Source organism: Gopherus flavomarginatus, chromosome 2 (genome assembly GCF_025201925.1).
Source record: "Gopherus flavomarginatus isolate rGopFla2 chromosome 2, rGopFla2.mat.asm, whole genome shotgun sequence".
NCBI classification, from domain to species: Eukaryota; Metazoa; Chordata; order Testudines; family Testudinidae; genus Gopherus; species Gopherus flavomarginatus.
This window is the reverse complement of record NC_066618.1, coordinates 292,159,989-292,175,514: the sequence shown is the minus strand read 5'-3', so window position 1 is coordinate 292,175,514 and position 15,526 is coordinate 292,159,989. Positions and strand designations below refer to the sequence as shown.

General features: G+C 45.1%; 1 protein-coding gene across 14 annotated transcripts in view; it reads left to right on the top strand.

Annotated features, from left to right (window-relative positions):
• PTK2 (protein tyrosine kinase 2) overlaps positions 1 to 15,526 on the top strand; it is a 428,303-nt gene that overhangs the window by 344,312 nt on the left and 68,465 nt on the right. For all 14 annotated transcript variants that reach the window (XM_050940664.1, XM_050940665.1, XM_050940661.1 and 11 more), the window contains 3 exons: positions 1,067 to 1,167; positions 3,510 to 3,599; positions 5,424 to 5,628. In XM_050940664.1, coding sequence (XP_050796621.1) covers positions 1,067 to 1,167; positions 3,510 to 3,599; positions 5,424 to 5,628 — 396 coding nt within the window. The remainder of the gene's footprint in view (positions 1 to 1,066; positions 1,168 to 3,509; positions 3,600 to 5,423; positions 5,629 to 15,526) is intronic.

Here is a 15,526-nt window from a genome sequence, read left to right as displayed (position 1 = left end):
GCTACCACTGCCACTGGTTTTCACTCACCTGCATCAGTGCTGAAAGCCAAAGCTCCTAACATGTCCCAGGCGTAACTAGCCCACTTGAATCCAATGCCTGCTGTCCCATATAGGCAACTGCATGAGAAAACCTCCTGGCCTTGCCATGAGAACAATGGCCTCCCTTCAAATCCAAACCCTTCCTGCAAAGAGCATGAGTTGATGCCTGCTTTACAGGAAAGACATTACCCCAATTCCTGACCTCTGTGATATCAAGGACTTTCCCTTCCCCCCCTGCTTCCCCAGAGAATTCTATTCTAGCTGTTAAGGCCTGCCACCTAAATTATTGATCCAGTGACTGTAAATACATGGGCTATGAAACCTGCATTTATTCAGCAAATAGTGTGTGCCGATGCAATGTGATAATTGCTTGTGCAAATTGCTGGTTAACAAAAAGTAGAAATAATGCTGGTCCTGAAAGTGTCTCCACCTCTTTTCCCAGAGTGATGCAGAATGCAATAATAACATTATCACATAAAATTTTAATTACTCATATAGGCCATATTGTGACTTCAGTCTTTCTGTGAACTTCTCACTGTCATCAGTAGACAATCCTGTTGGGTATCATTGGTGGTACACAACTATAACTTTGTATTCTTGGCCCAAACCCCATAATTAAAAATGTAGTTTGGTTACATCTGGAATTTCAAAGCGCTGCCCCAGCAGCGCTGCGGGAGTGCTGCCGCGGCAGCGCTTTGAAGTGTGAGTGTAGTCAGAGCAGCAGCGCTGGGAGAGAGCTCTCCCAGCGCTGCATGTAAACCACATCCCTTACGGGTGTAGCGTGCAGCGCTGGGAGCCGCGCTCCCAGCGCTGCTGCCCTGATTACACTGGCGCTTTACAGCGCTGTATCTTGCAGCGCCCAGGGGGGTGTTTTTTCACACCCCAGTTGCAGCGCTGTAAAGTGTGAGTGTAGCCAAGGCCCGAGTGAGTTGACACCTCTGGTCTGTAACAAAGATTCTGTTTTTGAGAAAACCTGAATCTACAAAACAGATGACTATAGATGAAAAATTTCTGGTTTGTTTGGCAGGGATATTGCTGCTAGAAATGTGCTGGTATCCTCCACTGATTGCGTGAAATTAGGTGACTTTGGTTTGTCCCGATATATGGAAGACAGTACTTACTATAAAGGTAAGGAGTCAGTACTTAATGGACCTAAACTACAGTGGCAGGGTTGGGAGTCTTCTTGCAGGTCAGTGAGCTGATTTGACAATCAAAGTAGTTGAGTGTATGCTAAGGAGTTGAAAGGATCAAAACAATTAGTTTAAGGAAATCTGGTTAATTAGATAAAAATACAAAGTAAAACAGTTTAACATGCAAATAAAGTCGCACATAAAACTGTTTAAAAAAATCACATGGTTATTTAAATAGGTGAAAGACAGGAAGTTCATTTATGGATATAATTCCAGTTTGGGGGCAGCATTATACTGCTTTTTTTTGCAACTCTTTGGACTTGTCTGCATGGCCATTTAGTTCGTAGCAAGCTGGAGTGTGAATCTACCCCACACTAGCCTGCCACACACTAACTGCCCATGTGGACCTTGCCAAGGCACACTAAGAGTTTGTTAATGTGCTTTAATCTGCTCCCATTTCAAAGCGGAGTAGATGAAAGTCTACTAACGATCTATTAGGGTGCATCAGCAGAGTCCACCCAAATGGTTGGGTCCACAGGGACAGTTAGTGCACAGCCAGTGCGAGGTAGATTCACACCCCACTTTGCAGCAAATTAAATGTTCATGTAGACAGGCCCTTAGAGGATCAAAGATTATCTGCGGTTTTGAAACTCATTTAACATATGCCCATATTCATGCCACAGCCCAGGTACCTGAGGGCAAGTTCAAGGGGCTTGCAAATTGTTTTCAATGAGTTTGGGATAGAGATATTCACTACACAAAAGGTTTAAAACATACATTTTTTTTCCCTTTGGGATTTCCCAGACTGAAGTTGACTGGCTCGAGCTCCGATGTGATGCCCCACAATGCATGATATATAGCAAAGGGTCTCAAACTTCATTGCACCGTGACCCCCTTCTGAGAACAAAAATTACTTAATGACCCCAGGAGGGGGCACCATAGCCTGAGTCCACCTGAGCCACACTGCCCCAGATGGGGGGGCCAAAGCCCAAGCCCCACTGCTCTGGGCAGGGGGGCCAAAGCTGAAGCTCAAGGGCTTCATCCCCAGGCAGGGGGACTGTAACCTGAGCCCCACAACCCATGGCTGAAGCCCTCGGGTTTTGGCTTCGGCCCTGGGCAGTGGGACTCGGGTTTCAGCCCAGGACCCCAGCAAGTCTAAGCCAGCCCTGGTGACCCTGTTCAAAGGGGGTCGCGACGCACTCTGGGGCCCCAACCCACAGTTTGAGAACCGCTGATATATAAGGACCCTGACAGAATACAATTTGTTTTTATAGAGGGTCAAGTAAATAGCATTTTTAGTGATAGGGTGCACATTTAGGAACAATGTTTATAATTTTTTTTTATCTCTCAATATGCAAAAATATTTTACATGTTTCTAAATTTGCACCATACTTTAAAAGCGCCTTACCTGTCCCCTCCCCCCTGTTCTCCAGTAGGGCTCATGGTGTCTGTGATGTCCCATAATATTGTGAACAAAATACCTTCATCTACTTTCTTACAAAGGTGAAAGGAGAATTTTACCTGAAACCATCAAATATTTGTTGCATTCTTTTAAATTTAGAACAAACAAGCTAACTTTTTCGTGGTTCAATTAAAAAACAGTTGCTCCATATGTGAGATTGTGTATGGTAGCTTCAAGCTTGGTACAAATAGTTGCTAATTGTAGTAGTTTAAGTACCTTCAGATAAAAAGCATTAACTTGAAACAGGAATGGAGAAGCTCATCCAATGTATGTACATTTAGGGTATATCTGTGCAGCCTGTGGTAGTGAGTCTCAGAATCGAAGTTGACAGAGTCAGGCTTCTGAGGCTTGTGCTACAGTTCTTAAAAGAGCCATGTGGACATTGTGGCTCAGGCTGGAGCTCAGGCTCTGAAGCCCACCTCTCCCCAGGCTTCAAAGTCCAAACCACAACATCTACACCTCTATTTTTAGCAGTATAATGCTGATCGCTGTGTAGCTGTAGCCTTAGCAGCAAATCCTGCTCTTCCTTTTCAGTCACACAGGGCCCTCCCTCCAGTAAAACTATGGTGGTTCTGTTGCAAGGGAGATTGCAGATTTCCATGACTTCTGTAGAGGGGGTGAGGAACCCTCTGAAATGCTGCTGGATGAGTCTGTTCACAACACTGCAGGTCTACTAGCCATTATTTCTTCCTCACCCACTCATTCTTACAGGAAAGAAGGTGTAGGAGCCAAAGGGCATACACAGAGGTTTCTTGTACAAAGCCTGACCAAGTTGTTTGCTGGAGCTAGGAATTGGCCCTAAATTATTTTATTGAAGAACATCTTTACTGAGAGCTTATTAGCTAAAATAATGGCCTTTTTCTCTCATCTCTCCATAGCTTCCAAAGGAAAATTACCTATCAAATGGATGGCTCCAGAGTCAATCAACTTCCGACGTTTTACCTCAGCTAGTGATGTGTGGATGTTTGGTAAGTGAATATGGATGATTGTTTTCTCAAATGCACTATCGAAGGAGAAGATAATTAATGGTTCCATTTTTATTAATGGAAACTGAACAATTTCCAACTCCTCTCCAGTGTTTGTTTTACTTGTCTCAAAATCAGACTTTTTACTGGGTACTTTATATCTCTCCACGCTTTTTCATTTTGTAACCGTGGGCCTGATTCTCCTTGATCTTAAGGCCCCTTTTCACCACTCCTAACAGGTGGCCTTAAGGTAAATGAAAATGAGACCCATAGTCATAACAGGAATTTCTTTATCTTACTTTGTTTCTTTTTTGTCTTCTAGTATAATTGTGCTGGTGTTCCTTTATCCAGCTGTTGTTTGCACTTACTGCTTTCTTATTTTCACAACTTTTCCCTGTGTTATGGGCTCCCTCAGTGAATATCCTTGCTTTTGTCTCCTTCCTTTCCCAGTGTTCAGTTCATCCTTGCTCTGAGTATTTTTCCTCTGTTGTCTTATGCTGTTTCAGCCTTTTACATTAGCTATGAAAGAGGAATTAGCAGGATATTTAAAGTGATTTTGAATGTTGAAAAAAAGCCTGAAATTGAATTAAGTCCATTCACCTCACAAGATTGGGCTGAGATCCAAATCTTGTCCTGTCTTTCTCTCCCTTCCATTCTCCACTCACTCTGACTGTGGTTCCAACCCCTTTTGGTACGTATAGCTCCCCTCATCACTTTGTCTCCTGTCATCTTAGAAAAGACAAGAGATTGAGTGAAAAGAGGAATTATAGGAATGCCTCCCATCTTCCATGATCCTGTTCCCTTCACTATGCGAACCATTCCTGTTTTTGCACAAGTCTGATCTCCCAGTCTTGAATACTCAGCTCCACAGACCAGACAAGCCGTGACAGGCAGAGAAAAGGCAAGCAGGGTATGAATAGCAAAATGTTACAGGAGAAAAAATCAGCTTGTTCTCTTTAAAACAAAAGAGTTCTAAGTAATATCAAGCAAACCTGCATGTGATTTATCAAGATTAATGACTGTTTTGTTGAAAAACGGAATCCCTAATTGCAAAATAAAGTATCTTTTCCATCTGGCATAGAAAAGCAATGCAGGTGGAATATGCCAGCTGCTCATAGGCCCACAGGCTATCTCCTTCTCATTACACATTTAACATAGTTTCAACAGAAACTACATTTTGGTACATAGTTTCGACAGAAAAAAGTTGAACAAATGCCGATAGTAAAACACCGTCAAAGTATAAAAATACCACATACAAGTCAAAACAAGCCAGTGTAAAGCAGACACTGAGACAAGCATTATGAAAAAAATATAGATTTGAATATGAGCAGCCAGTCTGACTTAAAAGAGATAAAAAGTAGTTAAATCTGAAGGCTTTCAAAGTTGTCTGCTTGCGATGAGCTAGATGCAAGTCATGCTTCCTCATACATAGTCCTGATTAGTAACACATCTAATTTTTTAGAAGCTGCCTACTTAGAGAGAGAGTTAACATAGCTCAATATTCTTTTCTGTGGTCAGCACGTAGGTAATATGGTGATAGATTCTACATAAAAAGATAGATTAGCCAGCTCTATTTTTCAGCCAAGAATGGGTTGTGTTTGGTGGTTGTGTGTACTGGACAAAGTGCATTGGAAACTTCATTAAACTGCTAATACATGGTAATTACTAACCATGGCTATTCTGGAGAAAGGACTGTTCATTTTGTCCACTAGCATGCACTTCAGTAGCAACTCCATTGTCTTAAGCTTTAACGAGGAGTTTGTTGTTCAAGAACACAAATTTTGGTTATTTGCTCACTTTAAGAAGTTTCTTGCTTTTTGTTTCCAGGTGTGTGTATGTGGGAAATTTTAATGCATGGAGTAAAGCCCTTCCAAGGAGTGAAGAACAATGATGTGATTGGTCGAATTGAGAATGGTGAACGGTTACCAATGCCTCCAAACTGCCCTCCTACTCTCTACAGCCTTATGACCAAGTGCTGGGCATATGACCCCAGCAGACGACCCAGGTTTACTGAACTTAAAGCACAGCTCAGGTAGGGTATTTATTTTTTTTAATTATTATTTCTTTGATTAGAAATGTGATTTGATTGTGTCTTTCGTACAATCGTTTTCTTTCCAAGGAAAGTACACTGCCTAGTGTGCTTGGCTAGAGCCTTTAAAGGACCGAGTTGCTGTTACAGTCTGGTAAATCTAGACTGTCTCCACTTAAATCAGAGGAACTATACTTGACACTAAATCCAGTGTAATTGAGATCCAAAGCGGGCCCCCCAAAGGCTGTATTAAGAGTGTGTTTATAGGCATAGGTAGGTATGTTAGGGATCCTCAGAGTTAGAGGTGGAAAGAACTTGCTAGATCATATAGTCCAGTGGTCCCCAACGTTGGGGATCCCTGATATAGTCCATCTCTCTTAAGACAGTACAGAAATTTCACTTTTCTTTTAATTACCCTGATCACAGTTTTCAGACTGGAGTGCCTTGAGTTTGGCATCTAGGCAGGAAACTTTCAGAACTACCTAAGGAATTCTGGAGCACACGTTCCACTGAAAGTCACTGGGATTTGTGCTCCTAAACCCCGAGGTACTTGAGGGTGTCCACTCTCAATACATAGGTAGGCTCCTAAATAAATGTGGCCTGATTATCAGAGGCACAGAAATCCCACAGTTCATCCTATTGAAGTCAGCGTGAGTTGCTGGTGCTCAACACTTCTGAAAATAGTTATCTATTATTTAGGAATTGGGAAAAAAATGTAATTATATGCCTAATTTTAAGGCACCCACGTTTGAAAATTATGGCTCCAGTTTAATAAAGATTGAGATCTGCAGATACATAACATCAGTAAGTAAAATAGCCTTGAAATTAGAAGTAGACTGGAATTCTGATACAAATCCTAGAATCTCCTCAGAAGGTACACCATAGTAACAATCCTTTATTATTGATTCTATTATCAATAAAGCATCCAGATCTGAATGCAGCAGTGTTGGTGACACTGTGGTCTTTCACAGAGTTAAACAGAAATTAGGCACAATACCAAGGAAAAACTGGTATTTGCTATGAAAAATGGGGGCAAAAAAAAAGTTTAGAAAGGAATAGCTGGTGAAATGGGGGGTAAACAGTCAATTACCTACCTTCTTGAGTATGTAAGTCTCGCAGTGACTGGAAGAGATTCCCAGGAGACTTGGGCAGACAGCCTCAGCTGTATAAGCATCGGTCTCTTACATTCTTATTTAATTCTGTGTGTATTTTCATTTGATGTATACTGTGGTGCTTCTCAGGGGTACTCAGAGTTGTGAGACACCTCGCTACCACCTGCTCTGAGTCTGAGGAAGCCTGGTTTGTGCTTCGTGGGGGTCAGCTGTCCAACATGTTAATTAATGCAAATTAGTATGGGTTTACAGTTAATGCAAATCAATATGTGTTTACGGACAATAGAGCCTGTCAAACTAACTTGATATTTTTTTAAACTTTTGTATGCAGTTTGATTTGATACCACATGACATTTAGATTTAAAGAATTAAAATGGTATAATATTAACATATCCCGTGTCAAATGGATTAGAAACTGGCTAACTGATAGGTTTCAAAATGTAATTGTAAACAAGGAATTGTCAGCAAGCAGGTGTTTCCAGTGAGAACCCTTAGGTATCAGGTTTTTGGCCTTACATTACTTAACGTTTTTATCAGTGACCTGGAAGAAAACATAAAATTATCACTGATTAACCTTTGTAGATTTCACAAAAATTGGGGGAGGCAAACAATATATGTTTTAATATGGCTGAATGTAAATGTATCATCTAGGAACAAAGAGTGTAGGCCATACATACAGAATGGAGGACTCTGTCCTGGAGAGCAATGACTCTGAAAAAGATTTGGGGGTCATGGTTGATGATCATCTGAACATGAGCTCCCCAGTTGATGCTGTGGCCAAAAGAGCCAATATGGTCCTGGGGTGCATAAACAGGAGACCCTCTAGTAGGAGTTAGACGGATTTTACCTCTATGTTTGCTGCTGCTGTGACCACTGTTGGAATACTGTTTCCCGTTCTGGTGTGCACAGTTCAAGAAGGATGTTGATAAATTGGAGAAGGTTCAGAGAAGAGCCAAGAGAATGATTAAAGGATTCGAAAACATGCTGTATAGCAATAGACTCATAGAGCTCAATCTATTTAGCTTACCAGAGAAGGTTAAGGGGTGACTTGATTACTGTCTATAAATATCTATGTGGGGAACGAATGTTTAATAAAAGGGCATTCAATCTAGCAGAGAAAGGTATAAAACAATCCAGTGGCTGGAAGTTGAAACTAGACAAATTCAAACTGTAAATAAGGTGTATATTTTTGGCAATACAAGTAATTAACCCTCTTTACCAAGAGTCATGGTGGCCTGCCTTAACGCCTAGACCTTAAGAACATAATTTTCTGTATAGATACATAATTCCTCAAATATTATCTGAAATACACTTTGCAGTGATTATTTTGACCAGTGGGCTGCTGCCTTTTGGTAGCAGTCTTAAAGTCATTCTCTAGAGAACTATTATGCATATATCTGACCCAGGGGATCTCTGTAACATCCTCTGCATCCCCTCGGCCAATTGGCACCAACAGGTGCTTGGGTCACATATACTCTCTTGAGTTTGATAAAGCCATAATAATTATTTGCCCTCATATACAAGCTGTGCTTATAATTCTAGCTATAAAGTTAACTGTCTGTGGCCTTTGGTTAATCACTTAACCACCCTGTATTTCACTTTCCCCATCTGTGAAATGGGGATGCTACTTCTGGTATGTTACTGGAATTTTGTAAGGATAAATTATATATTTGTAAAGCTCTTTGTGATTCTCTAATGAATGATCGGGGTGCTTATTTGTATAATAAGAAAATTAATTATCTTATGTATGATGTACGTTGAGAACCCATTTACAGTGTAGTCTGCTTTGTTTTCCTGACTCAAGATAAGCTTTGGAAACCAAATTTGATTTTTCAAGACCTTTATTCCATTTATCTTTACAATATTTTTACTTCTAAAACCTTTCACTAATATACTGCTGAATAAGTATGTGGCACAGTGATATATATATGTAAAGCTTGACAAAATATTTGCAAAGATCCTATTAAATTGATCCAAAACGTCCTGCCTAAAATGTTTTATATTGAAATTAGCTCTACAAATCTGAGAACATCTGGTGAATAATTCAGTGCTGGATAATTTAGTGTTTCTTTTCTTCTCAACTCCACATTCTGTTTTGTGTCGTATTTTATTTTCATAATCCAGCTTTTGCAAGCACTGAAAAGTTAGGAAAGCATATATTGGGGTGAAACATTAGCAATTAAAATATAAGATATGCAGAATTCTAATATAAATTATGAATCCCTCTCCTTAGCTAAATGGAGAACTTTTGATCTCTGTAATATTTTAATAGCACAGTATTAGTTTGGGTTCCTCTTCTGCTCTGTTTTTGTATAAAGACAAGTTTGCAGATGACACTAAACTGGGAGGAGTGGTAGATACGCTGGAGGATAGGGATAGGATACAGAGGGACCTAGACAAATTAGACAACTGGGCCAAAAGAAACCTGATGAGTCTCAACAAGGACAAGTGCAGAGTCCTGCACTTAGGACGGGAGAATCCTATTCACTCTTACAGACTAGGACCGAATGGCTAGGAAGCAGTTCTGCAGAAAAGGACCTAGGGGTTACAGTGGACAAGAAGCTGGATATGAGTCAACAGAGTGCCCTTGTTGCCAAGAAGGCTAACGGCATTTTGGGCTGTATAAGTAGGGGCATTGCCAGCAGATAGAGGGACGTGATCATTCCCCTCTATTCAACATTGGTGAGGCCTCATCTGGAGTACTGTGTCCAGTTTTGGGCCCCGCACTACAAGAAGGATATGGAAAAATTGGAAAGAATCCAGTGTAGGGCAGGAAAAATGATTAGGGGGCTGGAGCACATGACTTATGAGGAGAGACTGAGGGAACTGGTGTAGTTTAGTCTGCAGAAGAGAAGAATGAGGGGAGATTTGATAGCTGCTTTCAACTACCTGAAGGGGGTTCTAAAGAGGATGGATCTAGACTGTTCTCAGTGGTACCTGATGACAGAACAAGAAGTAATGGTCTCAAGTTGCAGTGGGGGAGTTTTAGGTTGGATATTAGGAAAAAGTTTTTCACTTGGAGTGTGGTGAAGCACTGGAATGGGTTACCTAGGGAGGTGATGGAATCTCCTTCCTTAGAGGTTTTTAAGGTCAGGGTTGACAAAGCCTTGGCTGGGATGATTTAGTTGGGAATTGGTCCTGCTTTGAGCAGGGGGTTGGACTGGATGACCGCCTAAGGCCCCTTCCAACCCCGATATTCTATGATTCTGTGTTTAAGTAACCACTTTTTTCTTGAAATATCCCACTATTGCCTTACCGCTGGTGCAGCTGTATTGGTGGAAGACCTGTGTAAACTAGCTCCCAGTGCTTGAACCATTATCTTGTCAAACCCTGCTTACAGCACTTCAAGACAATTAAAAATACCAGCAGCTGCCAATTACTCCTGGGGGAATTCTGCACCACTGCGCAATGCAGAATTTTGCAGAAATTAATGGTTTTTACACATAATTTCCTTTCCCCCCACAGAAATGGGCTGCAGTGCTGCTTACCATCACTAGGGGCCGCTGGACCAGGCAGAGCCCAGCTTACACACAGAAGACAATGGGGAGGGGGAGTAGAGAGTTCCTAGCAGGGCCGCCCAGAGGATTCCGGGGGCCGGGGGCCTGGGGCCATCGGCGGCAGGCGGCTCCAGTGGACCTCCCGCAGGCGTGCCTGCGGAGGGTCCGCTGGTCCCGCGGCTCCGGTGGAGCATCCACAGGCACGCCTGCGGGAGGTCCACCGGAGCCGCGGGACCAGCGGACCCTCCACAGCCATGCCTGCGGGAGGTCCACTGGAGCCGTGGGACCGGCAAGCGGCAGGGGGCCCCCCGCACGGCGAAATGTCTAGAGCCGGCCCTGTTCGGCAGCAGGGGGCCCTTCCATTCTGGGACCCGCCGCCGAAGTGCCCCGAAGACCCGGGGCAGGGGCCCCCCGCTGGCAAATTACCACCGAAGCGGGACCCGCCGCCGAAGTGCAGCCCGCTCTTTGGCGGTAATTCGGCGCAGGGGGCCCCCACTGCAGGTCTTCGGGGCACTTCGGCAGCGGGTCCCTGAACGGAAGGGCCCCCCACCGCCGAATTACCACCGAAGACCGGGTTGCACTTCGGCAGCAGGTCCCGCTTCGGCGATAATGTGATGGCTGGGGGTCCTTCCGCCCTGTAGCGGAAGGACTCCCCCGCCAGCGAAGACCGGGAGCGGAAGAAGCTCCGGGGCCTGGCCCTGCAAAAGTTTTCTGGGGCCCCCGAGCGAGTGAAGGACCCCGCTCCAGGGGCCCCGAAAAACTCTCGTGGGGGCCCCTACGGAGCCTGGGGCCTGGGGCAAATTGCCCCTCTTGCCCCCCCCCCCCCCGGGCGGCCCTGGTTCCTAGCAGCTGCAGTTCCCCACATGCCCTGAGAGAAGGAGACGGTGGCTTGCAGGAAATGCACAGGATTCCTGGGCAGTAGGGGGATGGGCATCTGGGCTGGGGGGTGAGGGCACGACTGGGTTCTGGGAGGGAGGGGGTGGACGTCTGGACTCTGAGGGCCACAGTTGGACTCTGGGGTAGGGTTGCCAACTTTCCAGTTGCACAAAATCGAACACCTCTGCCCTGCCCTTTCCCCTAGGCCCCACCCCTTCTCTGAGGCCCCGAACCCGCTCTCTCTATCCCTTCTCCCTTCATTGCTTGCTCTCCCCCACTCTCATTAATTTTCACCAGGCTGGAGCGGGGGGGAAGGGGAGTTGGGGTGCGGGAAGTGTCTGAGGGCTCCGACTGGGGGTGCGGGCTCTGGGGGTGGGGCTGGCAATGAGGGGTTTAGGGTGCAGGAGAGGGCTCTGGGCTGAAGCAGGGGGTTGGGGTGGGGGGGACTCTGGCTGGGGTGGGGCCAATGATGGGGGCCTTGGGGTGAAGGAGTGGGCTGGGGCAAGGGGATTGGTGTTGGGGGAGTGGAGGAGGGGGTTTGGCTGTGGGGGGGACATGGGGTTGTGGTGTGGAAGAGTATTCGGGGTGCAGTTCGGGGTGCCCTGACACCCACAGGCGCCACACCCACAGCTCCTATTGGTCGCAGTTCCCAGTCAGTGAGAGCTGCAGAGCCGGCACAAGGGGCGGAGGTGGGGCATCTGGGATGGGGGGGGCATGGTGGGTTCTGGGAGGAGGTTGTGCGGTGTCTGGGATGGGGGTTGCCTCACAGCTGGGCTCGCGGGGCGGGTTGAGTGTATTGACTGCGTGGCGCCTCGCAGCTGGACTTGGAGGAGGGGCTGTGAGTTTCTGGCCCCCCAGCTGGACTCCTGGGTGGGTGGCAGCAGAGAAACAGGAACTGGGTTGTCATAGGGGTTTCTTTAACTCTCTGCTCCTGGGGGAATTTTTATGTGTGTGTGTATTGATATAGACATAGTTGCTGACAAGTATTTTGAAATAAATTACAAAATAATTACTGGGGTGATTATGTAGTGTTATTTTGACAAATACAATTTGAGAATTTTGAAGAATTTTAAAATATTGTGCGCAGAATTCCCCCCAGAGTAGCCAGTGGACTAACTACACTAGCACTCCTATTGTTACTACCACAGTGCACAAAAGTGCACCAATAATTTTATATAACTGGTAGAAAAATATAGCCCTTGTCCCAAAGAGCTTACAGTCATAATATTATATGAGTGGGAGTTAACAGTACAGAAAGGAGGGGATGTGGTGCTGATCGTACTGATGAACCAGAGTTACAGCAAGGTGATAACACAAGAAGATAACATGGTTACCCGGTTTAAATATATGTATTAAATTGTATTGTCGACAATTTCTTGTGAATGTGAATGAGACCTGAGTCTTAAAAGATGTGAACAAAGAGAAAGCAATGGTCTGGTAGACCAGAACTGAGAGAGTATCCCATGGGCAAGGGGAGAAGTGAAGCTGGCCAAGACTAAGAGGAACTGTGGAAGTGGGGAGTGAGGAAGTGACACTGAACTACAGGAAGTGAGAAGTCAGTAGAGCTCATGAAAGCATGGGGAAAAGAGGAGAAATTAAGGACAGGGGCAGAGGAAAGGTGCCAGAGGATAAACTGCAGCTATGATGAAGATTAAATAGAGAGGAGAGAGTTCTGGAGTTGAAGTCTGTTGCTCCACCAGGGCTGAGCAACGTGAAGCAGCCAGTAGAGGGAGAGATCTCTCTTGCAGCTCCAGAATTGATGACCGTTGGCTGCTGGCAGATTAGCAATTGACTGAGGAGTTGCTCTTCAGCTTCACAAGGGTCCCCAGAGCTTCTTTGTGCTCCAAAAAGACTATGCCTGCCCTTTAATCATTGCAGTTGCTGATTTCCTTACAGTGACATGATCTCGGACAATTTGAGAAGATCATGTTTCAAAACTCATTCCCATGAACTTGCAGAAACAAGCCATTTCCCTGTTGGCTCTTTGTGTATGTGCTGTTGCTGCTCTCTTCTGGATACCTTCCAGATTAGCTTTTGAAGCTGAGGGCCATGTTAGTTCTATACTCTGGAGCCAATGTTATAGTGACACCGTGTTCCTCTTTATTTTGGTGACAAAAGTCTACTGCTTTGTGAAGAACAATATTTTTCTTCTCCTGCATCTGAAATGGCACTGATGGGAGCATTAGCACTTCTTGTGTACTCCGTTATTTATCTGATGTTTTACCCACTTCATGTCCTTTTGTGATATCTGGTTCTCTCTTTCTAGTTCCACTTGGCCCCACAAATGTTATTTGCTGCTGCCCATGCCATGTAGACAGCAAGATTCTTATAGTAGTAATAATAATAGCCTTTTTTTATAGCACTTTATGTTCAAAGCACTGAATAGACATGAACTAATTAATTCTTAGAACACAACTCAGAAGTAAGTAGATAAATATTATCCCCATTTTTAAAGATGGAGAGACCTGCACACAGTTAGTCAATGGTCAGGATGAAAACCTGGGACTTGTTGACTCACCTTCTTGTGCTCGATCCTCCAGACCAGGCTGCCTTTCTGTAGAAGAGATACTGAGTCCTGTGCTGCACATTAGACAAGACTTATGCAACAAGGACCGCTGAGTAGGGCTAAATGAACCCTCAGATCATGAAAGCATGGAAATCTACAGCTGGAAGAGACCTCAAGAGGTCATCTAGTCCAGCCCCGTGCACTGAGGCAGGACCAAGTATAGACCAGCCCTAACAGATGTTTGTCTAACCAATTCTTAAAAGCTTCAAGTGATGGAGATTCCACAGCCTCCCTTGGAGGCCTATTTCAGTGTTTAACTATTCTTATAGTTAGGTTTTCCTAACATCTAACCAAAATCTTCCTTGCTGTAGATTAAGACCATTACTTTGTTCTCCATATCCACTGAAAGAAGGACAAAATTGATAACCATCCTCTTTATAACAGCCCCTAACACAGTGGTTCCCAAACTGTAGGGTGTGCCCCCCAAGGGGGCATAGAGGAATGTTTGGAGGGTGTGGCAGGGCCCTGGCCAGCTCCCACTGAGGGCGAGGAGTGGTTGCTACCCAGCCCTCCTCTGCCCCCATCTCCACTCTGGCCCCAGTCCTGGCCACCGATCGGGCTCTGGCTTCAGCCACTGGCTCCCAGCTGGAGCTCTGCTCCTCTCCGCAACCCCAGGCTTCTGGCCACGACCATAGGCCTGCTCCTGATCGCAGCCCTGCTCCTGGCTGAGGCTCCAGTTGCACTGCCAGCCCTGACCCTGGCCCCAGCTCCCAACCATGGATCCCTGGGGGGCGTAGACAAAAAACTTTGGGGATCGCTGCCCCAACGTATTTGAACACTGTTGTCAAATCCCTATCCCCCACCCATCAGTATTCTTTTCTCAAGAATAACCATGGCCAGCTTTTTTAACCTTTCTTCATAGGTCAGGTTTTTTGACCTCTTATCATTTTTGTTGCTCATTTGGACTCTCTCCAATTTCTGCACATGGTAAGTTGTGGCATCCAGAACTAGACACAGTACTCCAGCTGAGACATCATCAGTAGGTGGAACAGTTAGTTCCTGTGTCTTACATACAACACTCCTGTTAATACACCTGTTGTGGGGCGGGTAGTTTTGTCCAAGGCCAGCAGAACGTCCTAGTGGCAATACTCCAGGCTGTGTCACCCAGTGGCAAGAGTCAGTGGCAATGTTGCCCAACAGTGAGAATCAATGGCCACCTTGCCTAGCATTTGGAATCAGTGTCAGTGTCGCCCAGTGGCAAGTAAATGGCTGGGGGTGAGTGAACCTGGATCCACCTTGGTCCACTGGGTTCCAACCCAGGGCCCTTCAAAATAATGGTCTCAATATGTGGCCTAGGGGTGGGTACCTTTACACCTGTTTCCTGGGTGACTTCCCGCCCCTGCTTCTTTTCCCCCATCTGTGCCACGAGTCTGTCTTCGGGACCCCCGTGGAGTCCTCTTGGAGGGGAGCATCTTCCCCTTTCTGCAGTGACTTGGCCCTGGTGGCTTAAATTTTTCAAGTACACCAGAAGCAAGAAGCCTGCTAAACAACCATTGGAGCCACTGGACGATTGAATGCTCCTTTAGCATCTCAAGGACGATAAGGCCATTACAGAGAAACTAAATGTATTCTTTGCATCAGTCTTCACCTGTGAGGGAGATTCCCAAACCTGAGCCATTCTTTTTAGGTGACAAATCTGAGGAACTGTCACAGATCGAGGTGTCATTAGAGAAGGTTTTGGAACTAATTGTTAATTTAAACAGTAATAAGTCACCAGGACCAGATGGTATTCACCTGAGTTCTGAAGGAACTCAAATGTGAAATTGCAGAACTATTAACTGTAGTACATCTCTACCCCGATATAACATGACCCGATATAACATGAATTTGGATATAATGCGATAAAGTAG